We start from the raw sequence: 26,704 nt of genomic DNA, 5'->3' as shown, positions 1-26,704 counted from the left end.
CTGAAACTATGAGTTTAGTGTTTCTTTGCTTATTTTATTTTTCCAAAAGATGGTTTCGCTCTTGTCATCCAGGCTGGAGTGCAGCAGTGGGATCTCAACTGACTGCAGCCTCTGCCTCCTGGGTTCAAGCAGTTTTTCTGCCTCAGCCTCCCAATTAGCTGGGACTACAGGCGTGCACCACCACACCCAGCTAATTTTTGTATTTTTAGTAGAGATGGGGTTTCACCATGTAATGTCCAGGCTGGAGTTCAGTGGTGCCATCTTGACTCACTGCTACCTCTGCTTCTGGGTTTAAGCGATTCTCCTGCCTCAACCTCCTGAGTAGCTAGGACTATAGGCATGTGCCACCATGCCCAGCAAATTTTTGTATTTTTTTTTTTTTAGTAGAGACAGAGTTTCACCATGTTGGCAAGGCTGGTCTCCAACTCCTGACCTCAAGTGATCCACCCACCTTGGCCTACCAAAGTGCTGGAATTACAGGCATGAGCTAATGTACCCAGCTGAGTTTTTTATTTTTCCGTGTTCAGTTTTTAGCTGGGCCTATGTCCCCATATCCAAAAACAGAGTTAAAGCTAGGTGTGACCATATAACTAAGTTCTGGTCAATAGAATGTAAGCAGAACTGTCAAGGAAAGGTTTCTGGAAACTTTATTGAGACTTCTCTGTGTAGTCTTAATCTTCTTTCTTCTTTATCCATTTTTCATCCTGCTGCCTAGGACAAAAATATCATGTTTAGCACTCTAGCTGCCATCTTGGACAATAATGATAATGCTCAAACCCAAGGGTTGGTAGAGTGGCAGTCTAAAGATTTTGTGGAACAGAGCTGCTACATTAGTTCTGAAAGGCTTATATCTTACTCAACAGAGATATAAACTTCTATCTCTGATTTTTATATAACAAAGATACATGCATTTATTTTGTTTACTGGAATTTTGAGTTCCTGTTATTCAGACATAACTAACCATTAGACTGACTGCAGACTTCCCAATAGCATATTTAGAAGCCAGAAGTCAAATTGAATAATATTTATAATAGAGATGAGGGAAGAATACTGTCAACCTGAAATTTTAAACTGAGAGAAATATCATTTAAGAGTGAGGGCAAAATAAAGACATTTTTCAAGCAAACTCATTCTGAGAGAGTTTACCATACACATCCTCCCTGAGATAACTACTAAAGATATGTCTCAGGAAGAGTGTTGAATTCAGAAACAAGAATGAACATAGGATTAAAGGACCAACCATTATTTATGTAATTCACAATTAAAAATTAAAATGAACATTAAGATGATTGCTGCTATTTAGTTTTAAAAAATAAAAATGGCTTTATCAAAATGTAATTCACATATTATAAAGCCTACCCACTTAAAGGGTACAATTCAATGATTTTTAGTATATTTATGGGGTTGTGCCACCATCACCATAATCCAATTTCGGAAAATTTTTGTCCCTCCAAAAAGAAGTCCTGTGCCCAATAGTTACTTCCATCTAAGATCCATACTCCCAGTAGTAGGAAACAATTTAAATACTTCTTTTCTTATAGATTTGCCTATTCTGGCCATTTTATAGAAATGAAGTCATATAATATGTGGTCTATCGTGAGTGGCTATGTTTTTGATTTAGCATAATGTTTTCAATGTTCACCCATGTTGTAACATGTATAAATGTTATCATTCCATTATATTGGAGGACAATATTCCATACTGTGGACATACATTTTATTTTTCCTTTCATCAATTGATAGACATTTAGATTGTTGATAATTTTTGACTATTGTGAATAATGTTGCTATGGATATTTGTATATAATTTTAAAACCTGGGTATATGTTTTTATTTAACTTTTTTATAAGCCTGTGAGTGGAAATGCTGGATTATATTGTAACTTTAAGTTCAGCATTTTTGAGGAACTGCCAGACTGTTATCCAAAGTGATTTTGCTATTTTATGTTTCTGCTCACGATGTATGAGGGTTTCAGTTTCTCTAAATCCTCCTTTACACATGGCATGGTTATTTAAATAAATTTAACCCTAGTGCTTGTGAAGTATTGATATATTATGGCTTTGATTTGTATGTCCCTAATGGCTTAATGATGTTTAGCATATTATAATATGCTTATTGCTCACTTGTATCTTCTTTGGAAAGCTAGTTGGATTTTAAGAAAAGGGGCAGCATCACATTGTCTGAATTTCTAACTGAAGGAGGCATACTTAAGATGGAAAATTGTCATCACAAAGAAACTGCCAAACTTATTTATGAACCAAAAGTAGAAGAAAATAGAAACCCCTAAAGTATTAGATCCAAAACTGGACTTATAATTTCTTCTCATCCCTATACAAATTCCTACTCCTGTGTTTTCTAACTGAAATGGTGCCATCCTATTTATTAGGCAATATTAACTGAAAACCTACAAACTATATATGCATCGCTATTCTCCCTCATCGGTCACCAAATTCCACTTATCCTGACTCCTGAATTGTCTCCTTCAGATCCTTCTACTTTATTCTCACAGCCACAACTTTATTTTAAATCCTTATCATCCCTTATGTAATAAATTCCACTGAGTCTCCATCTTCCTCTGTGAAATCAGTTCTCCTCCCTGCCAGAGCAATCTTTTAAAAGATAAATCTGACCATGTCATTCTCCTTAAAAGCCTTCACACACATTGTAGGAAGATAAAATAGACATACTGTTGTTTTTTTTTCATGAATTACAACTAAAACTTCTGGAGATTATATACAAAATAAACAAAAGGATATTCTGAAGGCGAAAAGAAGAAGGCAGAGTGACTAGAAGACTTGGGACCCAAAAAACAACATGGCGATGAGTTCCCTGAGTTTTCTTTTTTATCTCATGCCATAGACTTTGAGCTGAAAAAGATAAAAACCTGGAAATGTCAACAGGTACAGACAAAAAAGAGCCCCAACATAATTCTGCTCTCTACCTAAGGACCAGGAAAGGGGAAGCATAGCAAGACAATAAAGATAATAAACACATTCTACTCATGCCAAACATCCCAGAAAAAGCTGTGGCCCCATCCTCACCCATTCCAAAAAAGGCTGGGAAACCTGGATGTCCACCCTCACAAGGCTGTAACAAAGTATCTCAGCACCCTTGCTGGGGTGGCATTAGGTAAAGTTAAAAAAGGGAGCTGGCCCTTTGATCTAAACCAGCCTTCTGCCCATCATCATATCAGTGAAGAATATGTGGGGAACTTTGACTGCCACTTCTAACTGACAGTAACCAAGCATCTCTCTTCCTCTCTGCTAGGTTGAGGGTCAGGGGAGGCCTAGAGGAGAATCAGGACCGTAGTACTGTACAATGGCAATGAGGTCATTTCATATACAGTGTCAGTAGAGATCATGTGGGGCGCTGAAACTCTCACCCCTTCCAAGCAATAACAAAGCTACATTGTTCCTCAGGTGTCAATGGAACGATGGAAACCCAATACAGAAATTGAACTTTTACCTATCTGGCACCTTCTTCCTCTGCTTGATCTGTGCCGGAGAAAGTCAGTTCAAACAGGATAAACCTGAAAAAACCCATGCCAATATTTACTATTATTACTATTATTTTCTTTTTAAAAATTTGAGGCAGGGTCTCACTATGTTGCTCAGGCTGGTTTTGAACTCCTGGGCGCAAGCAATCCTTCTGCCTTGACCTCCCAAAGTGCTGAGATTATAGGCATGAGCCACTGAACCCAGCCTCATAATAAACTTCTAAAATCTCAAGAGAAATCTTGAAAACAACCAGAGAAAAGAGACAACTTACTTACAGGGAAAATACAATTTGAATGAGAGCAGATTTCTCATCAGAAGCCATGGAGATACAATATTTTTCAAGTGGTAAAAGGGTAGAACTGTCAGCCTAGAATCTCCTCTAATCAGCAAAAACATTCCTCAGAAATGAAGGGAAAATAAAGACATTATAAAATGAAGGAAAACTAAGAGAATTTGTTGACAGCAGGCCTACTTTAGAGAACTTTCTTTAGATATTCTTTTAAACGTACAACAACAAAACAATAAGAGAAAGAACGTTGGGACATCAGGAAGGAAGAAAGAACACAGTAAGCAACAATGTGGCTAAATCCAATAAGATTTCCTTCTCCTTGTGAGTTTCCTAAGTTATGTTTGATGGTCGAAGCAAAAATTTTAGCACTATTTGATATTGTTCTAAATGTATGTAGAGGAAATATTTAGTACAATTATATCAAATAGGAGAAAGTAAAGGATGTAAGGTTTCCACATTTAAACTTCTGAAGTGCTAACATCAGAAGACTTTGATAAGTTATTTATGTATATATAGTGAAATACCTAGTACAACTCCTGAGAAAATTATGCAAAGAGATACATTAGATACAATAGATACATTAAAGTAGAATTCTAAAAAAGATTCCAGTAAGCCACAGGAAGGCAGGAAAAATAAATTAGATAAATGAAAAACAAAGAGGACAAACAGGATACAAAAATAAAATAGCAGATCGAAGCCCTGGCGTATGAATAATTACATTACATCTAAATAGCCTAAATATAGTAATTAAAAGGCAGAGATTGGCATAGTGAATTAAAAAACATTACCCGACTATGTGCTATTAAAAATTCACTTCAGATATAACTGTATAGACAGGTTGACAGCTCATGCTGTCATTAATATTTATTAATTGAAGGAAACCTGTAGTGGCTATATTAACATCAAATAACGTAGACTTCAGAATGAAGAAAATTTAGAGTCAAAGAGGGACATTATATAATAATAAAAGCATCAGCCTACAAGGAAGAATAGTAATTCTATATATTTAAGCACCAAATGATACAGTTGCAAAATATATAAAGTAGAATCTCTTAGACCTAAAATGAGAAATAGAAAACTCTACAGTTATAGTTGGAGACTTCAACACATCTCTCCCAACAATAGATGGAACACAAGACACAAATTATGAATATCAGGAATAAAACAGGGACCACAGACCATGCAGATATCAAAAGGACAATAAGGGAATACTGTGAAGAGTACCACACAGATAAATTTGATGACTTAGATGAAATGGGCCATTTTAAAAAAAAAGCGTAAACTACCACAACTCATCCAATGTGAAATATATAATTTGAATAGCCATGTAACTCTACATTAAGAAAGTTTAGTATGTGATAAAAAAACTGCCCCCTCCCCAATCTCTAGGTCCAGATGGTGCGACTGGAATATTCTACCAAATTTCTAAAGAAAAACTGACATCAATTCTACACAGTCTTTTTTAGAAAAGAGAAGAGAAGGGAACATTTCTCAATTCATTTGTGAAGATAACATTATCTTGATACCAAAAAACGAGAAAAACAGAAAAAAAAAAGAAAATTACAGACCAACACCTCATGAATATAGATGTAAAAATCTTTAACAAAATATTCACAAATAGAATTCAATAATATATAAAAGGAACTCTACACCACACAACCAAGTGGAGTTAATTCTATGGATGCAAATATCGTTCATTATTCTAAAATCAATCAGTATAATCCACCATGTTTAACAGGCTAAAGAAGAAAAATTACATCTTTATATCAATTGATGCACAAAAAATATTTGACAGCATTCAATATTCATTCATGATAACTCTCAGAAAAATAATTTAGGGGAACTTCTTCAACTTGATAAGAAACATCTACAAAAACCTTCAACTAACATTATATTTAAGGGCAAAGAAATGGATGTTTTTCTCTAAAAATGAGAACAAGGCAAGAATGTTCAGTTATACCACTCCTATTCAACATAGGGTTGAGAGCTCTAGCTGGTGCAATAAAGAATGAAAACAAAAATTAAAAAACATACAGTTAAGAAAGACAGAAGTAAAATTGTCCCCTTTGAAGATGCCATGGTTATCTACATAGAAAATCCAAGGAATCTAATTAACAAAATTTCTAGAACTAATAAATGAGTTCAGCAAGGTCACAGTATATAAGAAAAACAGAAAATCAATTGTATTCCTGTATGCTAGATACCAAAATTAAAAATACAATTATATTTATAATCAAAACAAGGTGGAATATGTAGATGCAAATCTAACAAAACGTGTACAAGATTTGTATGCTGAAAACTGTGCAGTGCCCATGAAAGAAATCAAATAACATCTAAACAGTGGAGATGCATACTGTGTTCATGGATTGGAAGATGAAACATAGCAAATATGTCAATTCTCCCTATAATTATATGCAGATTTAACACAATTTCTATCAGGATACCAGCAAAATTTTTATAGATATAGATAAGAGTATTCTAAAATTTATACAGAAAGTCATTGGAAGTAGAACAGTTAAACCATTTTTTAAAAAGAAGAAAAAAGTGTGAGGAGTCTATCTACTTGATTTCAAGGCCTAATATATAACTACAGTGCTCAGGATGAGTGATATTGGTGAAAGCATAGACTTACAAATTAATGGAATAGAATGGAAAACCCAGAAATGAGTCTACAAAAATATGCTGAACTGATTTTTGACAGAGATGAAAAAGCAATTCAATGGAGGAAATACAACCTTTTCTTCAACAAATCGTGTTTCAGTATTGGACATCTATAAACAAAAATATGAACCTTGACTTGTCTTACACATTAAGCAAAAAAAACTCAAAATATGTTGTGGGCTTAAATATAAAACTATAAAGTTTACAGAAAAAACAAAATCTTTGGGGCTTAGTACTAGGAAAAATGGACTTGACCCAAAAAATATGATCTACAAAAGTAAAAATGGATAAATTGGGCTTCATCAACATTAAAAATGGATGTTCTGTGAAAGATTTTGTTAGGATAAAAAGACATTCTACAAGGTGGGAGAAAATATTTACAAACCACATATACAACAAAGGACTTGTATCTAGAATATATAAAGAATTCTCAGAACTCAACTGTAAAAAACAAACAACCCATTTTGAATATGGTCAAAGAACATGAACAGACATTTCATCAGAGAAAATATACAGATGGGAAATAAACACATGAAAAGATATGAAAAGGGAAAATGCAAATTAAACTCATAAAAAGGAAATGCAAATCAAAACCACAATGAGATACTGCTATACACCTACCAGAATAGCTAAAATAAAAATGGTGATCACTCCAAATGTTGAGGTTGCAGAGAAACTGAATTACTCATACATGGATGGTGATATAGCCACTCTGAAAATTAACTTGGTAGTATCTTGAAAAGCTAAACATACAACTACCATACAACCAGCAATTGCACTCTTGGGCATTTATCCCAGAAAAATGAAGACTTATATTAACACAAAAACCTACATGAATGTTTATAGCAGCTTTTTCCATAGTAGCCAAAAATTGGAAGCAACCCAGATGTGTTCTAACAGATGAATGGTTAAACAAACTGTGCTGGACTATTACTCAGCAAGAAAGAGAAACACACTACTGATACATGCAACAACCTGGATGAATCTTCAGAGAATTGCGGTGAGTGAAAAAAGCCAGTCCCCTAAGGTTACATACTGTGTGAGTCTATTTGTATAACATTCTTGAAATGACACAACTATAAAGGAGAATAGACTAATGGCTGTCAGGGGTTAGAAAAGGGGGTAGGGTGGAAGGAAAATGAGTAAGGTCATAACAGGACAACATGAGGTATCTTTGTGGTGATGGAAATATTTTTAAATTGACTGCATCAATGTCAACATTCTGGTTCTGATCTTGTACTATGGTTTTACAAAATGTGACCATTGGCGGGAACTCCATATTACATGCAATCTCCATATTATTTCTTACTACTGCGTAGGAATTTACAATTATCTTGAGGGAGTGATTAAAAGAATTTAATTTAAAAACATCTTCATTGACTTCTCATGGCCTGCAGAATAAAGTCAAAGCCTTTGGAATGCCACATCAACCTGACTTCCGTCATGCAGTAATTCACCGTTTAAGCCCCAGAAAAATTTAACTAGTTGCTCTCTCATGGTATTTCACTTCTCCATGCCTTTGCATATGCTGTCCCTTCTGCATGAAAAATCCTCTCCCTCTGCTGGTCACCGAACAAACCCACTAATTTCTCAAAACTCTGATCATAGACCATCCCTTCTATAAAGCCTGGCCCGACTCCCCAGGACAAAATTAATCACTTCCTCTATTTGACATCTATATGTTTCTACACGGTTATAGTATTGCTTGTTTCACACTGTATTATAAATATCTCTTTAATGGCTCTCCCCCCACTAGATTTTGAGTTCCTTGAAAGCAGAAACTGCCTTGCCAGCCAGTGTATCGTAGATGTTCGATAAATGTTTATTTGTACTGAAAGCAGAGTGAATGAAAAGATTCTCGATCTGTACCAACTCCAGACCAGGAGGGAAAACTCACTCATCCCCTGGAAGTTCGAGATTCCTACTCTGTTACTTTTCTAGACAGAATTCAGATGCATTATTAATTTATGAGACTTCATGATTTATCATTCACAAATTCCTGTGATGCTTCCTTTCCAACAAGTACTTGTGAAGCACCAACCCCATAGTGTGCCAAGCACTATGTCTAGCACACCTCCCCTGGACAGGCAGGGAGACCAAGGTGGTGCTATAATTCCTGCCATGGTGTGCATTAGGCCTTGGCTAAGCCATGGCCTGAGGCCCAGGGTGAACAGATACAGTTTTGTATGCTGTGAAATGTGCAAGTCCAGGGAACATTATCCTATGGACTAAGCTATGATCAACTCCCTCTTCAGCTGTGTAGTCTTGGGGGCCCTACTGAAATTCTTAAATTTGCACCTGCAATTCTTGAAACCCATGACATAATTGCCTGATTTCCAGGTCAGTACATTTTATGAAGCAAGGTTCCCTAATCCAATAGAGCGATATAATAAGAAAGGAGATGAAGATGTGAAGCCAGTTGAGTCAGAAACCAAAGAAAGCCCAGGCATGATATAATTGAAGCAGACAGAAGAAAGACAAGGCTGATGAGATGTTCAGCCAAGTTTTTAATGTAGTTTTTATAATCTCAGAAGCAGACATCTTAGAATTAGATACAAAAGTTAACTTTGAAAGGACATTTTGGGTGCTGGAGTATAAAAAGGAGAAAGTCGCACTTCTTTCCCGTAGGAGTTTAGTGTCTTTATTATCGGCAAAGGCTAGTTTGGACAAAAAGTAGAAAAAATTATTTTTTGTGATCTATATATTACCCTAAAACCTCTATTTTTTTCTGGAACTCTTGATAAAAACTCTAAATCTTCAAGCAATTACTTTCAAACACTTTATTTTTGATCGCAGTGCACATCCCATTTAAACATGCCTCAGATTAACATGGCACACTCTTCCAAGTGCTCAGAGCACTTCATATGTACTATATCCCTGAATTCATTCCCACCAAATTTTTATAATGAGGTTAAAAATCAGCCCTGGAACTTCCCAAAGGAATGGTACGCAGATTTACAAATGAATCATCTAGCAGATGGTAAGACTTGGATTTTTGCAGGCTTTGCAGACATTAGCATACTTCAAGGTAGTTACTCATTAAAAAATTTTCACTTAATTTTAGGGGAGGCAGTGTCTGAATTAGTGAAAGTATATACATTACAGAAATTATTTTTACAAAAGCTGTCTTCTGGCTGTGCATGGTGGCTCACACCTGTAATCCCAGAGGCCGAGGTGGGTGGATCATAGGTCAGGAGTTTGAGACCAGCCTGGCCAACATGGTCAAACCCTGTCTTTACTAAAAATTACAAAAATTAGCTGGACATGGTGGCATGCAACTGTAATCACAGCTACTTGGGAGGCTGAGGCAGGAGAATTGCTTGAACTCAGGAGGCAGAGGTTGCAGTAAGCAGAGATCATGCCACTGCACTCCATCCTGCATGACAGAGCAAGACTCCATCTCAATTAAAAAAAAAAAAGCTGTCTTCTAACTCTCAAGTATCCAGCTTACACTAACCATGAAAAAAATGTTTGTCAAGTATATTTCACTGTTAACAGATAAGCTTTTGTTCTAATTAATCTAAATGAATGCTGTTGAAGTTCTTCAAAACAGTCACCCTTTAATCTTTTGTACATCATTACTCTGCTGAACAGATTAATTCTTTTTATGTATGACAAAGAGTAATGGAGACCTTTCCTCTTGGAATTGATGGTCTCACTATATAGGGATCCACTGCACCAGATGAATTTCTAAATAGACTTTGAAAATTATGTCAGGACTATGCATATCAGTTGGCCAAGGACAGATGTAATGGTCTGCTTTGAAGCAGGTTGGGTCCCATTCTTGCTGCTAACTCTTTTTTTTTTTTGAGATGGAGTTTCGCTCTTGTTACCCAGGCTGGAGTGCAATGGCGCGATCTCGGCTCACCGCAACCTCCGCCTCCTGGGTTCAGGCAATTCTCCTGCCTCAGCCTCCTGAGTAGCTGGGATTACTGGCATGCGCCACCACGTCCAGCTAATTTTTTGTATTTTCAGTAGAGACGGGGTTTCACCATGTTGACCAGGATGGTCTCGATCTCTCGACCTCGTGATCCACCCGCCTTGGCCTCCCAAAGTGCTGGGATTACAAGCTTGAGCCACCAAGCCCGGCTGCTGCTAACTCTTTAGGCTTGGGTTATGCATTGCTTATTGTGATAACTAGCTGTTTGAATACAAATGTTAGTCTTATTTTTTATTCTTTCTGCTGACAGCTCAAGCAGATGGTGCCCGAGTAGACAGTGAATAAAATCTAGAGTAACACACACACCTTGCCTTGTGGAAATTAACAAAGTCTGTATGGATGTTTTTTGCACTCCAGAATGATTAAACTAGGGCTAAATCCAAAATGAAACTTCAGATAAAATCTGAAGAACTAGGGAAAGAGAATACCATCCTAAAGAGTTAGGAGAAAGGTAGACATCTGAATATAGAAGCCCAAAGAAAAATGCAAATCCTACTTTATATTTTTCCCAAAGAAGTGAGATGTAGCCCTGGTGAGACAGGAGCAGAAAGACATAAGAGAAACAGGTGTTTTTAGAGTTAGACATACATAAAAATATGTTACATAGGAATTAAAATTCTCGCTGAAATATAAAAATGCCACCAACAAAATTTTGATGGTTGGAAGACAAATTTGAAAACACCGTCTTGGAAAATAGATGAAAATGATGAAAGTTGAAAATGATGAGAAACAATAGTAGGAGATCAGAAAAGAAAGAACCAACGTAAATAAACAAATCATAGGTATGCTGAGACAAAAGTTGGAAAAGCAGCAGCAAAGATAAAGTTGAAGGCAGCTTGCCTGAACAGAAGAAAGTAAGACCTGGGTTTGCAGATTAAAAGGGCTCCCTGTGTTCAAGGGAGAATTGTTTTTCAGGAAAAGTCCCTCACAATTTCATATATACTAGCAAAATTTTTGAATTACAAAGATAAAAATGTGTGTCTGAAAAGAAAAAAAAGCTTATCAGACTTTATTCCTAATTCTCTTCTACAGCATACAAATAGCATATGACATCTGAGAAATGTTTTCAATTTAATGAAAATTCAATAAATCTGTACCTAAGTTGTTGTTCATGTGTATCTCGTTAGCCATCATGTCATTCTTGGAAAGAATTCTTTGAGGATATACTTCAGCCATTTGAAACATGAATCAAAATTAATTCTGTAGAGCTGTGCTGTCCTATATAATATGGCTATTAAGCACCTGAAATGTGGCTAGTCCTAATTGAGATGTGCTGTAGGTATAAAATATACAATGGATTTTGAGAAAAAGCAAAAGAAAATAAGAATTTCGTTAATAATTTTTGTATTGATTACATGTTAAAATGATCAGATTTTTGATTTGTTGGCTTTGAATTGATAAAATTATTTTTGTCTTCACTTTAATACATGTAGCTACTAGACAATTTAAAATTACATATGTAGCTTGCATCTGTTCCATTGAACAATGTTGCTCTAGATTCAAATTGTTATGTTAAAGAAGTATTGAGCACCAAAACCAGGTAAATGTATCTTTAAGTCCAAATATTGGATAAAAATTAGAAAACAGAATATAATGTGAAATACCATCACAATACTTAACAGTGAAGCCTCTTAATATTAAAATAACCATTTAGCAAAATAGCTGAAAATCAGTAAAAGTGAATAGAGGGAAGGAAAGAGGTGGGAAAGGTAATCTCATCACTTCCAACAGATAGGAGTTAGTGGATACTATTAAGTTATTGATGTTGATAAAATACAAGAATATAAGAATATTTAATTTTAAATTTAAAGGTAACTATCATCCAGGCATGGCTGCATATACCTGTAATCCCAGCTACTTGAGAGACTGAGGCAGGAGTATTGCTTCAGCTCAGGAGTTTGAGGCTAGCTTGGGTGACATAGTGAGACCCTGTCTCTAAAACTGAAACAGAGGAAAGGAGGGAGGGAGGAAGGACAGGAAGGACAGGAGGGAGGGAAGGAAGGGAAGGAGGAGAAGGAGGGGAAGGCAGGGAAGGGAAGGGAAGGAAGGGAAGGAAGGAAGGAAGGAAGGAAGAAAAAAAATAGTTTCCCAATTACGTTACAGCTATATATTGTTTCAAGAGGAAAAATTAAAGCCAAAGTGATAGGCAAGAATGATTTAGGTAACTAGAAATAAAAAGGAGATAGCTCTGGTAGGATCCATTTTCTAAAAAAGCAGAATTCAGGCCGGGTACGGTGGCTCACGCCTGTAATCCCAGCACTTTGGGAGGCCGAGGTGGGTGGATCACGAGGTCAAGAGATGGAGACCATCCTGGTCAACATGGTGAAACCCCGTCTCTACTAAAAATACAAAAAATCAGCTGGGCATGGTGGTGCGTGCCTGTAATCCCAGCTACTCAGGAGGCTGAGGCAGGAGAATTGCCTGAACCCAGGAGGCGGAGGTTGCGGTGAGCCGAGATCGCGCCATTGCACTCCAGCCTGGGTAACAAGAGTGAAACTCCACCTCAAAAAAAAAAAAAAAAAAAAAAAAAAAAAAAAAGCAGAATTCAAGGAGCAAAGAGCAAAATGAGTAATTTTTTATTGATAAGGGATGTGGTCCACAGTGAAGAAAATGCTACACCTTATTTTAGCCATGGGATAGATCTTGTGTGCTACCCTAGGTATGGTTCTTTTCTTTAAAGTAGTGCCCACGAAATAGTTACAAAAGTTCCCATAAGTTAGATAACAACAAAATCAGATTAGATTAAATCAAGATTAGATTATATAGGACATCCTCTTTGACTCTACTGTTACAATGTTACCATATTACAGTCATATTATATGTAATGGTATTACATTAATTACACATTATATGACAATCCATATGATGATCATATTGTTACCTAGAAAATTAAAAAGGTAAAGAAAGGAAGAAGATAAGTTTAAGTGACACCACCACTAAAAACAACAATTGGAAATATATTTTCAAAATAGGCAACTTCTGGGAAATAAAAATTGCCATTGCAGTCTTCTTAGAAGTTGACATATCAAACTGGTGACATGCAGCCAAAACCATAGATAGAAATTCTCTGATTTAAAAAACAAATTAGGGAAAAAAGTGGAAGACTAGTCTATTGAAAGTAGGGGAATGAAAATATCCAATCTAAAAGCAAAGACAAATGAATTAGAAATGAGAAAGCAGCAGAGTTTCTAAATTCAAGAACTACCTCTTTAAAAAGGCAATGAAATGAACAAATCTCTAGAATAGCATGGTCCAGTGAAACTTGCTTTCATGTTGGACAATTCTATGTTGGTGCTGTGCAGTACAGCAGCTGCTAGTCATGTGTCTATTGAACACTGAAATGTGCTGGTGAGACTGAAAAACTGGATTTTAAATTTTATTTGATTTTATTCCAAATTTAAATTGCCACATATGACTAATAGCTATCATATTGGACAGAAGAGCTCTGGAAAGTAGGCAGATAAGAAAATAAATAAACACTCAAAAATATGAGTATATAGATGAGGATCAATACAGAAGATGCATATAAATTTATGCTAACAAATTTGAATATTTCTACAAATAGTAATTTTAAAGGAAAATATTCCAAAAGAAAAAACTGGATTTTAAATTTTATTTGATTTTATTCCAAATTTAAATTGCCACATATGACTAATAGGTATCATACTGGACAGAAGAGCTCTAGAAAGTAGACAGATAAGAAAATAAGCAAATAAACACTCAAAAATATTAGTATATAGATGAAGATCAATACAGAAGATGCATATAAATTTATGCTAACAAATTTGAATATCTCTACAAAATAGTAATTTTAAAGGAAAATATTCCAAAAGACATAGGTAAGATGGATGTAGCAATAACAAAGACTTTGAAAAATTTGTATAATAATTACTTTGAATAACTTTGAATTCCAAGTGTTTTACAGGCAATTTTATTCAAATATTGGGGAATAGACTGTTCTCAGGATAAACACTACCTTAAAGAAGAAACTAAAGGCTAGAATAGAAACCAAAGACAAGGAATAATGCCAGTTGGCTTAACTATTAAGAAGTTTTTATTGTATGATCCAGATGTCACGTAGACTTTTTAAGACCTATATAAGATTGTTTCACATCTTAATTTCACATCCAGTTTCAATCCTTAAAGTTTCTTTGAAAATTTTAGGGTTTTCCTCTCAATACTTATGGCTGTTTTCTGAGTCTGTTGAATTTTTTTCCTACACTTTGTGTCTTGCAGGTAACAAAAGATGGGACACAGTCTATTCTTCATAATTTCTATATCCTCTCTCCAATGTCACGTTCAGAAAGCAGAAAGTGTGTGAGACTTTTATGGTTCTCGAGAGCCAGTTATATTACAACTCCACATAGCATTTAACTTAAACACAAATTCCAGAGATATATGTTTTTGGAAAATTCTGCACTTATTTCTGCCAAGTGTCTTATGCCCTTTGTGTTGCTATAATAAAATACCTGACACGGGGTAATTTATGAAAAACAGAAATTTGTTTCTCACAGTTCTGGAGGATGACTATCCAAGATCAAGGTGCTGGCAGGTTCAGCATCTGGTGAGAGCCTGATTTCTGCTTCTAAGACAATGCCTTGTTGCTGTGTCCTCCGAGGGGAGGAGCGCTGTGTTCTCACGTGGTAGAAGAGACAAAAGAGGACCAGACTCCTTCCATGAAGCCCTCATGACCCAATAACCTCCCAAAGGCCACACCTCCTAATACTGCTAATCTGGGGATTTGGTAAAACAGGTTAAACTAACAAGATAACTCAGAAATAAATCCTAACACCTTTGGGAATTTAGAATGTATCAGCACAGATCAAATTTGATTCTTATATTTTGATGGGGGAGCCCTCTTCCCCATCCCTGTTGTGTGTGATAAGGAGTTAAATTTTTAAATCTTTTTGCATTGCAGGAGACAGAATTCCTGAGAAGTTTCTAAAACCAGCAGTTACTATATTGAAAATAACAAAACAGTATCTAGGTGATTGATTTAAGAAATTCAAGCATATTGGTATTTCTTTTTTGGTACTATCACTTTTGTTTTGTTTTAGTGAGCATAAAGGTTTTCATCGGGGCTTTACTCCATTCATTCCTGATTCCTGTGTATCCCAGACCCAAACTTTCTACTCGTTGGGAATTTTAGGGGTTTATTTTTTAAAAGGAGTGGAAAGCTACAAACCCATGTCACAGATATTTTGAGAACCATTGAAGGTTTCCAGTAAGGTTTTTTTCTTCCCTTTACAGAAAATTAAGACTCCTTCTTTTCCTGTGCTTCTCTGGACTCTAAATGTTTCAGCGTTCTGACAGCGTAATCTTTGAGTATTCTTATATATAACTGAGTTGATAAGTCACTTGCCAGATTTAAATGAGATTACCACATCACCATAGACTCCCCTTACCAGCAGTTTATCAAGATGCCATTCTTAGCCACACCACAAAATGAATCTGTAGTTGTTTCTGATTTAGATTCTTATCACATTTTCTTACTGTCTTGTCTTTTCTCAGTCCGTTAAATTCACCTTGCATTATTTATCCCTCCCCTGCAGCCTGAACTTCCTTCGTTAGAGGAAGCTGCAAACTGCTATCTGCAAGAGACTAAGTCAGGACTCTTCCTAGTTGTGATAAGGCAAATCCTGTTTCCTATTCAGAAATGCAGGATGTTCTGTGTGATCTATACTATGTATATGTTTATTTGCTCTGCAATGAAGTAGTAAACACAGTGTGATCTATCTCATAGGGCCTTGGATTGGGAGAATGAGAATTTTGGGTCAAAGTTATCTGTTTTCTAACCCAGTAATCTAGGTTATTTGATTTCTTGGAGCCTTAGGGTCCCAGTGTTCAATAGTTTCCATAATACTTACTTTGAAGGGCTGATGATTAAGTAGGCTAACACAGGTGAAGGCCAGCACATAGCAAGTACTGAACAAATGTTTGCTATATCTGAATCTGAGACCCTGCTCTCTTGATGAGCTCAGTGGTACAGATGCTGCCAGCCCGGAGGATTTATAACCAGTCCGGAGGGGTTACGGGTCCGTGAAAAGTTGTCTGTGAAGAAAAGGGTGAGGATTTATGGCAGGGACAGAGGGAAGGTAAGAGGAAAGCAGAATGTAATAGGCATTGAATGAGAGTCAGGAACAAGTCAAAGGAGAGAGGAAAGAGGAGGTGGGGAGGGGAGTGGGGAGAAGCTGATGAGATGGAGTGGGTTGAAAGGAGATGCTCATCTCCTGCACCTGAGCCGCATTATTTTTGGTGCCCTGAAGGCTTAGTTTACCTAAGATTTCCCTCATGGGGTTTTTGATATTATTGAGAAAGACCTGTGTGACTCTGTTTTTGTATTTTTGGCTCTATTTAGTCAGAAACATTTCATGCTTTCAACATCAGCTTAAAATAAATCAGAGCAGGGGAATTTTTATTTTTCATGTTGTCAGAGCAGACCTTTCCAGTGCCCCTGGAGAGTCTTCTGCCCACATTTGTGGAGAGTCAGAGGAAGGGTTCTTTTCCACTCTCTCAGAGTTCACAGAGGAGAGTACTTACTCCTAAAGACACATCAGATTGAGTTGAGATGAGCCATGTCAGAGGCCCATGGTGATCCTTCTAAGGCAGGAACGAGTCGGAAATTGGATTCTGGCTGTATTTTCTAGCACACAAAAGCGTTGTGGATACCCTGTATCCTGGGCACCTCTCAGGCTTGGCTTCATCTCCTCTTGATCCTATTTTTAAGCTCCGGCTGCATGGTTTTCTCTTAATTTCCACCCAGATTATGTGGGAATTGCCCCATACTCATGCATGGGTAGACCCAGAAGGGCTAGGAAATTAATTCCCCATGGAGTTACCTTTGACCATGGGGGATGAGAGTCTTCGGATAAATGCTCCCTCTTTGATTCCTCAGGAGGATAATTTTGAGCATGCTCCCCAGCTCCTCTGTGATCCCCATGGAACCCAGCCCCAGGTACCCTGTCTTCCATATTGATAGGGTTTATTATTAAGTACAGTAAGGCCAACAGATCAGGAGGTGACTGACATTGAAAAGATAGTGTGTTACACTCACAGATTCCAACAGAAGGGGCACGTCATACCATGGGGGCCATACAGGAAATCTCAGAGTTTGTCACTGGGCAGAGGGAGATCAGGCTGCTGTGGGCAAGAGCCTCACTGTGTTTCAGGAAGCAGTGAGGGAGGCAGGGTAGGCGGGTTTAGGATTGGCTAGTTGGGTAATGTCAGTGGGCCTGGGGTAATTAAGGCAGATGGTTAGTGGCTAGGAACACAAAAGCTGTATGAGGGAGGTGGTTGGGGCCGCGGACTCTGGGTCAGTTGGTTTGTATTTGAAAGGTACACCCCTGGGAGGAGGACTACTGCCTGAGGAGGTGCAGGGACACAGTGACTCAGACATATTATTATTCGGTTGTTTGGATCCAGGCATGTCTGGCATACACGTAGGGCAGATGTTACAGCATCAAGTTTACAGAAGCTAGAAACATGGTGAATACACCAATGTGGATGACAACTTGTACCTGTGTCTTGGCTTTCCCTTGTTACTCCCTGATTTCCTCTCCTTGTTTTCCTCTCCTGCTTCCCAGACTCACTTCCAGAATAAAAACACTTGCCACAAGCCGTTGTCTCAGAATCTACTTTCCAGAAAGAAACTTGGTGAAGACCTTATGTTGGAGGCAATTCAGAATGGGCTGAGCACGGCCCCTTTTTTTTCTGTACATAGCGATGTTCTTTGTCTTTCTTAGAGTATTTCCTGTGATATGTTTCTTACTTAAAATTGTTAATGCTATTATTACTCACCTTTTGCCTTAAAGTTTTACTTTTACTTTTTGGAAAATAGTCTATCATTTATGAATTCATTCAGCAAGCATCTCTTCAGAGCCTACTGAATATATAGTCATGAGTTCATACTGATAGTCCTAGTTCAAATCTAACACAACAGGGTTCTTCACCTTCTCCTACTGTCTGTTTGTATATTCTGTCTCCTGAAATAAGAGTTGTGGTTCCCAACACCCTCATTATGGCTGCACATTTGCTCTGTCCTACAGTATATATGGTATAGTTTCTTTATGATTGCTTCTTTACAATTAGCACCAACAGCAAACCTACTCAAAGAGGTTCAGGATTCTCTGCTCTGTGTGTGTGTGTGTATGTGTGTGTGCATATTTAGAACTGATCTCTCTAATGATGTACAGTAGGGGTACTGTATTCATAAAATATTTAAATTAATTATTTTCCATTAGAATTCTGTTACTAATATTACATACAGTTAGGTTTGTTTTCTGTTCAATTGTAGGATTTTTAAATTTTTTTGTTAACTATATATTTGAATATTAAAACATTTACATCACTCAAAAATAAAAACTATATACATATGTGAAGTCTTTCATCTCTAACCTGTCTTCCTTATTCACAACCCATCCCTTGTGGGTAATTTTCATGGTTTCTGGTCTTGTCTTCTTTGTTTTTTGCAAAAATGAGCAAATATATTTCCCCTTGTTTTTTATCCAAGAGGAAAGATAATATCAATAGTCTCATGCATGTTTTCTTTTCACTTATAATAGATCTTGGAAATTACTCCTTATCAGCTTATAGAGATCTTTTGCTTTGGGATATTAGTGGCATAGCAATCCATTACATAAATGTACTATAGTTAATTCAGAAGCAGGCTAATTATAAGAGATTTCTCAAAGGGGAGCAGCATGAGGACTTTGATACTGTTAAAGGATAATTTTTCAAAAATTCATGCAAATACAAAGTGAACATATGTCAAAGATCTTATTAAATACATTAATGAAGAAACCAGTAAGATGTTACAACTAGTTTAGAAGAAAATCCAAAGAGCAAATATGTAAATCCATCAGGTATGCTGAAATGAATTTACTTAATGGATGTGAAACTGGCAAGACTCATTATCTACAGGGCCATAATTAATTGCATTCCATGGGACACAATTTACATTTCTATAGACAAGAATCATTTGCATTACTATCAGTTTTCTCCAATTTGCAGTATTGTGAAGTAGTTTCAAGATAGTGAAAAGTGAAGACGATTTAGGTGGGTGAGTTAGACAGGACACTCAAAGTTTTTGGTCAATTTCAAACACTTTGACTGTTTGGGTAATGTTTATGGAGGAGAAGAAGAAGAGGGCTAGGGAAAACGAATCATTTTTTCAAAGACTGGCTCTAGCCTAAATCAGTTAGCAGCTGCCTTGTGTTTTTCTGCCTTATCATAGCTTCCTGGGGGCAGGGATGGTAGAGTTTTAAGAAATTGTCTTAGTCACCTCAACCTTTAGCAACACCACCCTGATCAGTCAGCAGCCATCAATGCTGAGGCAAGATTCTCCATCGGCAAAAAGATTGCATCTCCCTGAAGGCTCAGATGATTGTTAGCATTTTTTATTTCTGCAATAAAGCATTTTAAAATTAAGATATGTACATTGTGTTTTTAGACAAAATGCTATTGCACAATTATAGACTAAAAGTAACTTTTATATACATTGGGGAAACCGAAAAACTTTGTGTAACTCATTGTATTGTGATATTCGCTTTATTGCAGTGGTCTGGAACTGAACCTATGATATCTCTTATGTATGCCCATATATTGTTTTCTAGCCTCTTTAGAAGATGAAGGCAAGTGAGAAGGGAGCTGGGAGTGAGTGTCCAGTGAATCCTATTCATCTCTTCAACCACAGCCTTCTTTTAAACTCATCAGTGTGTGTCTTTGTGGGGGTTGGTACTTTGGTGGTGTCATCACGTTCCCATTTGGGAACCCTTAATGTAGAGGTGGCTTGGGTCTTATGAGTCTTCTGATTCATTGACTGAGAAAATGGTGAAAAAGCTCTTATGAATGCATTGATGGTTTTAGATGAATTTGTAATTTTATTAGTAATATCCATATATATATTTAACCATCAGTTACATATTTATGGGTAAGATGTAATTTCACCCACAGTTAAATGCATGGCACCCTGTGGATTCATGGAACTCTTTCTATGAGCCTGCCATTCCTCAGAAGTCACTGCTCCACAGCACACCAGTCTCCTTTCTGAAACACAGACATGGCCATGTTGCCACAACCTAGCTCAAAAATCTTTCCTTTCTTTTTCTTTCTGTTTTCTGCTTGGAGGAGTTTTATTCAAGGCACTTTGCAAATGGCCCAACCAGCCTCTGACCCGATCTCTGGACACTGTCCCTGTGGCTTCGCGCCAGCCTCAGGAGCTGCTTTGTTACGCCTCTGAGCCTGCACACGCTGTCTGCACTGATTGTTTTCTCCTCGTTTCTACCTGCTGAAGAGCGGCTCATGCTTTAGACCACATCTGATGTCATGTTTTCCATGTGGCTTTCCCCCGGGCCCTGAGGGAGAGTGGGTGAGCCCTCCTCTGGCTCCCATAGCCCACTATTTACCCCTCAGTTATGGTGCATTGCTAGTTTATTGTGATTGTTTGTGGGTTCTCTTGGGAACCAGTCTCATTCATCTTTCCATTTCTAGGGCCAAGAATGAAACCTGGCACATTGAGGGAATTCAATATGTGTTTACTGAATGAAAAAAATGAAGGAATAAAGGGGCATGTGCAGGAATTTTATTGTAAGGTCTTCACTTAGATCAGGTGTAAGAAAACGGGCTGCTGTTCTTGTTCTTCCTCCCAGAACGAGACCTTCATTAACATAGCACTGATCTTCATTAATGCAGAGCCAGACTTCGTTAGTAGGACCAGATCTTATTAAGATATATGTTTAGGGCCTTTACAAAACAAAAAAGCTGTCTTGTCCTTCAGGGGCTTGAGGAATCTGTTTCCTGCCACTGATCCACTTTAATTTTTCTCCTAATAGACACAAAAGCAGTTTGGATGGACACCCCAAGGGAGGTCAGTTATGGCATGGGCATTGAAAGAGCTGTTTGCTGACCCATGAGTGTCCTTGCTGTAGGCTCAGGGACCCATGTGATCTTCCTGGCAGAGCTGTCCTTCTGGCACTACAAGCCAGGGTGATTTCTTCCATGGTGGGCTGCAGGTGGCTAGCCAAGGTCTCGGGGAGGTATCCCCACGTGCACACAAATCCATTCTCTATCTGCCTATCCCATGCAAGATGTGCGTTAGCTAACGCTGCTTCTCACTCCTTCATGCCCGTCCTCATACCTCATGACTTTTTGTGTGAATTAGAAAAAGCCAGGCTTTTGCATAGACAAACTCCATGGTGCATGGCTTAGTGACCTGGCAGAGTCTTTTTAAAAATTTTTGTTTATTCAGCATGGTACTGGTACCAAAACAGAGATATAGACCAATGGAACAGAACAGAGGCCTCAGAGGAAATACAACACACCCACAACCATCTGATCTTCGACAAACCTGACAAAAACAAGCAATGGGGAAAGGATTCCCTGTTTAATAAATGGTGTTGGGAAAACTGGCTAGCCATGTGCAGAAAGCAGAAACAGGACCCCTTCCTGACACCTTACACCAAAATTAACTCCAGATGGATTAAAGACTTAAACATCAGACCTAATACCATAAAAACCTTACAAGAAAATCTAGGCAAAACCATTCAGGACATAGGTGTAGGCAAGGACTTCATGACCAAAACGCCAAAAGCAATGGCAACAAAAGCCAAAATAGACAAATGGGACCTAATCAAACTCCACAGCTTCTGCACGGCAAAAGAAGCAGTCAGTAGAGTGAATCGGCAACCAACAGAATGGGAAAAAATTTTTGCAGTCTACCCATCTGACAAGGGGCTGATATCCAGAATTTACAAAGAACTAAAGCAGATCTACAAGAAAAAAACAAACAAGCCCATTCAAAAATGGGCAAAGGATATGAACAGATACTTTACAAAAGAAGACATACGGGAGGCCAACAAACATATGAAAAAATGCTCATCAGCACTGGTCATCAGAGAAATGCAAATCAAAACCACATTGAGATACCATCTCACACCAGTTAGAATGGCGATCATTAAAAAATCGGGAAACAACAGATGCTGGAGAGGATGTGGAGAAATAGGAACACTTTTACACTGTTGGTGGGAATGTAAATTAATTCAACCATTGTGGAAGACAGTGTGGCAATTCCTCAAGGACCTAAAAATAGAAATCCCATTTGACCCAGCAATCCCATTACTGGGTATCTATCAAAAGGATTATAAATCATTCTACTACAAGGACACATGCACACGAATGTTCATTGCAGCACTGTTTACAATAGCAAAGACCTGGAACCAACCCAAATGCCCAACGATGATAGACTGGATAGGGAAAATGTGGTACATATACACCATGGAATATTATGCAGCCATCAAAAACGATGAGTTCACGTCCTTTGTAGGGACATGGATGAACCTGGAAACCATCATTCTCAGCAAACTGACACAAGAGCAGAAAATCAAACACCGTATATTCTCGCTCATAGGTGGGTGTTGAACAATGAGAACACATGGACACAGGGAGGGGAGCACTACACACTGGGATCCGTTGGGGGGAAATGGGGGAGGGGCGGGGGATGGGGAGGTGGGAAGAGCTAGCATGGGGAGAAATGACAGATACAGGTGAGGGGACGGAAGGCAGCAAAGCACACTGCCATGTGTGTACCTATGCAACAATCTTGCATGTTCATCACATGTACCCCAAAACCTAAAATGCAATAAAAAAAGGAAAAAAAAATTTTTTGTTTATTGTTATTTTATTCTATTTTTATTTTACTTTAAGTTCTGCTATACGTGTGCAGAATGTGCAGGTTTGTTACATAGGTATCCGTGTGCCATGGTGGTTTGCTGCACCTGTTGACCCATCCTCTAAGTTCCCTCACCTAAACCTCCACCCCTCAACAGGGCCTGGTGTGTGTTGTTCCCCTCCCTGTGTTCTCATTGTTTAACTCCCACTTATGAGTAAGAACATCGGTGTTTGGTTTGCTGCTCCTGTGTTAGTTTGCTGAGGAGGATGGCTTCCAGCTTCATCCATGTCCCTGCGAAGGACATGATCTCATTCCTTTTTATGGCTGGATAGTATTCCATGGTGTATATGTACCACATTTCCTTTATCCAGTCTGTCATTGGTGGGTATTTGGGTTTGCTCCCTGTCTTTGCTATTGTAAATAGTGATACAGTAAACATACATGTGCATATGTCTTTATAGTAGAAATATTTTTATTCCTTTGGGTATATACCCAGTAATGGGATTGCTGAGTTAAATGGTATTTCTGGTTCTAGATCCTTGAGGATTGCCACACTGTCTTCCACAATGGTTGAAATAATTTACACTCCCACCAACAGTGTAAACGAGTTCCTATTTCTGTGTAGCCTCACCAGCATCTATTGCTTCTTGATTTTGTAATAATTGCCTTCTGACTGGCATGAGGTGGTATCTCATTGTGGGTTTGATTTGCATTTGTCTAATGATCAGCAGTGTAGAGCTTTGTCTCTTATGTTTGTTGGCCGTGTAAATGTCTTCTTTTTAAAAGTGTTGATATCATTTGCCCACTTTTTGATGAGGTTGTTTTTCTCTTGTAAATTGTTTTAACATTGTTGTAAATTCTGGATATTAGACCTTGGCCAGATGGGTAGATTGCAAAAATGTTCTCCCATTCTGTAGGTTGCCTATTCACTTGACCTGACAGTGTCTTTGTGTAAAGATAGTCTTTCTTCATCTGGGAAGACATAGCAAGCACAAGTCAATGGTGATTGGTTAATGGTAATGGTAATGTCCTCAGACTCTACTTAAACATTTTTTTTGCTCATTGACTTTTAAAATAGGTTATTTAGTTTATTATTTATGATTTTTAAAATTTTACTTTTATTTTTATGAATTTTTATTTCAGAACAGCTTTAGATTTACAGAAAAGTTGCAAATATAATATAAAGAGATCTCATATACCCTACACCCACTTTCCTGTGTTATTAACCTCTTACATTAGCATGGCACATTTGTAACAGTTAATGAACAAATATCTATACATTCTGAGCAGCTAACATCCATACGGTATTCAGATTTCTTTAGGTTTTAACTGGATGTCCTTTTTCTGTTCCAGGATCCCATCTAGAATATCACATTACATTTAGTCATCACGTCTTTAGGCTCCTTTTGGCTGTGACAGTTTCTCAGACTTTCCTTATACACTAGTTCCTCTGTTTCCAAGGGGGTTTGGTTCCCTCAGATGCACAGAGGTTCAAGTGCCTGATATAAAGTGATGTAGTATTGACGTATAATTTATGCACATCTTCCATATGCTTTACTTCTAGATAACTTGTAATACCTAATACAATGTAAATACTAAGTAAATAGTTATTATACAGTATTTAAGGAATAATGACCAAAAAAAAAAAAAGTCTGTGCAAGTTCTCTACAGATGTATGTTTTTTTTCTGAATATTTTTCTTCTTTAGTTGTTTTAATCCATGGAATCCATGGATATGGAGGTTCAACAGTATTTGGTACCCTTGTCTGCTGTCAAGAGTACCAGTCAGGCGTTCTGTGGCAAGATCTCCCAGTGGTTTATCTAATGCTTTCTCCATGACTAGACTGGGTGTTTTAGACTGGTTCTTTAATAAGTTTTATTACTGTTTAGGTATGGTAAGGTCAACAGATAGGGAGACAAATGTCATTGTAAAAAGAATTTGTTTACCTACAGATCCCAAGAGAGGGCTTCCACGTCATGTTATGGGGCCATCTGGGGAAGCACTGGTGTCAATCAGGAGGTGAGGTGGGCCATTGTAGGGAGGAATCTTTGTTGTGGTTTCTGCAAGAAGGAACAGGCAAAGCAGGGTAAGCAGGCTTGGGATTGGCTAGTTTGAATGACTTAACTGGGCTGGAGCCTAGGGGCTCCCTAATACCTAGTTGCCTGGTACCAGACCAGGGTGATTAGGTCCAGTGGAGAGTGGCCAGGGGTGTGAAAGTCCTATAAGGTAGCTAGTTGGGGTGTAGACTCTGGATTGGCTGGTTTGTATTTGAAAAGCACACCTCTGGAAGGACTTCCCCTGAGGAGTTGGGGACTGGGAGAGAGTGAGGCAACAAGGGAAGCAGAGGCCAACGTCAGGTGACTCTGGCATATTATCGGCTTGTCCAGAACTAGCTGTGTTGGGTACATGCATATAGGGTAGATATAGGATGAAGTTTATGGAATCTAGAAACATGCCTAATACACAGATTCCACAGAACAAAAGTGACATTTTCATGACATCATATCAAGGGCACACACTATCAGCACAACTTCTCTGTTGAGTTTGACCTTGATCAATGGCAGATCAGGCTCTCCTTTTGTAGACACCTCTTCCACTTGATGCCCACCTTTAACATTTATCTCATGTTTGAAGTTTTACATGCATAAACATGCATATAATTTTCCTGAGTTTTGATATTGCAGAAGAATCAACATGTTGATGGTGAGTTCTAGTACTTAAAGTTGATGTCCTCTTTGGTATGGGTGTCTCCGTAGAATGGAGTCTTGGGCTTCAGGCAAGTTGAGTTTACAGGGGAGACTTGTGTTTGGACATCCTCACTGTTCCCTAAAATAGTAGTGCTTTATATATTTCCAATTGCTGACTAAACATCTAAATAGATACTTGTGGCTCTGTCAGGAGTTTGGGCTGATTGCCACTGCAATGAGATAAGATATATCCATAATACTTAGCTTTCAGTCAAAAGACTCAGAGTGGTAGTCTGTTTCTGCATATAAATGTAAAAATTCCTGGTTACAACTCCCTAATGTTGGTGGAGATGGTGAGAAATATATAAATTTCCTTACTCTGGTTTGGAAGATCCTGAGTTTGGGGAAGGCAGGACATGGAGTCAACTGGTGGATAATTCACCTGCATCTCTCTTTTCCTCACGCCTCAGGGTCTAAGTCACAGAACTGTCTGTGGAACTCCCTCATCGATGGGCTTACAGGGAATGTCAAGGAGAAGCAACGGCCAACAATTGTCCACGACCCTCGACCCCCAGAGGAAATCCTAGCGGATGAATTGCCACAGCTGGATAGCCCAGAAGTCTTGGTGAAGACATCCTTCAGGTTTGGTGGATTGCAACTCAATGTGTTCCTTCTCGTTTGCTTGTGGAGTTGTTTCAATCCAGTTAGATGCAGAGTCAGTGTGGCCAGCAAATTACTTCATTTCTTTGAGCTGAGTAAAGTAGAATTGATGAAGGAGGGTTGGAATTGATGCTAGCTGGACTTCTGGCTGGATTTTCTGAATGTAGTGAAGATCTTACCAGTAGTTAAGTTACTGTTGTTATTTAATTGGTGTTGGCATTTAAATGCTGAGGCAAACGATTTACTGATGTTGGCAGTTTGAATTGGATTAATAAGTCTTTTGCTTCAAAGGAGGATGACGCATCCA

General features: G+C 37.9%; 1 protein-coding gene across 8 annotated transcripts in view; it reads left to right on the top strand.

Annotated features, from left to right (window-relative positions):
- The window catches only part of PDE1C (phosphodiesterase 1C), a 572,342-nt gene that overhangs the window by 105,963 nt on the left and 439,675 nt on the right, over positions 1–26,704 (top strand). For all 8 annotated transcript variants that reach the window (XR_012512203.1, XR_012512204.1, XR_012512205.1 and 5 more), the window contains exon 3: positions 26,208–26,379. Coding sequence is in view for 5 of the 8 variants with exons in the window: in XM_074379661.1 (XP_074235762.1) it covers positions 26,208–26,379 (172 nt within the window). In the remaining 3 variants the exon portion in view is untranslated. The remainder of the gene's footprint in view (positions 1–26,207; positions 26,380–26,704) is intronic.

The sequence above is a fragment of the Saimiri boliviensis genome, chromosome 10, assembly GCF_048565385.1.
Source record: "Saimiri boliviensis isolate mSaiBol1 chromosome 10, mSaiBol1.pri, whole genome shotgun sequence".
Taxonomy (NCBI): Eukaryota; Metazoa; Chordata; class Mammalia; order Primates; family Cebidae; genus Saimiri; species Saimiri boliviensis.
Note: the sequence above shows the minus strand (reverse complement) of the source record. Positions and strands in the feature narration are given on the sequence as shown.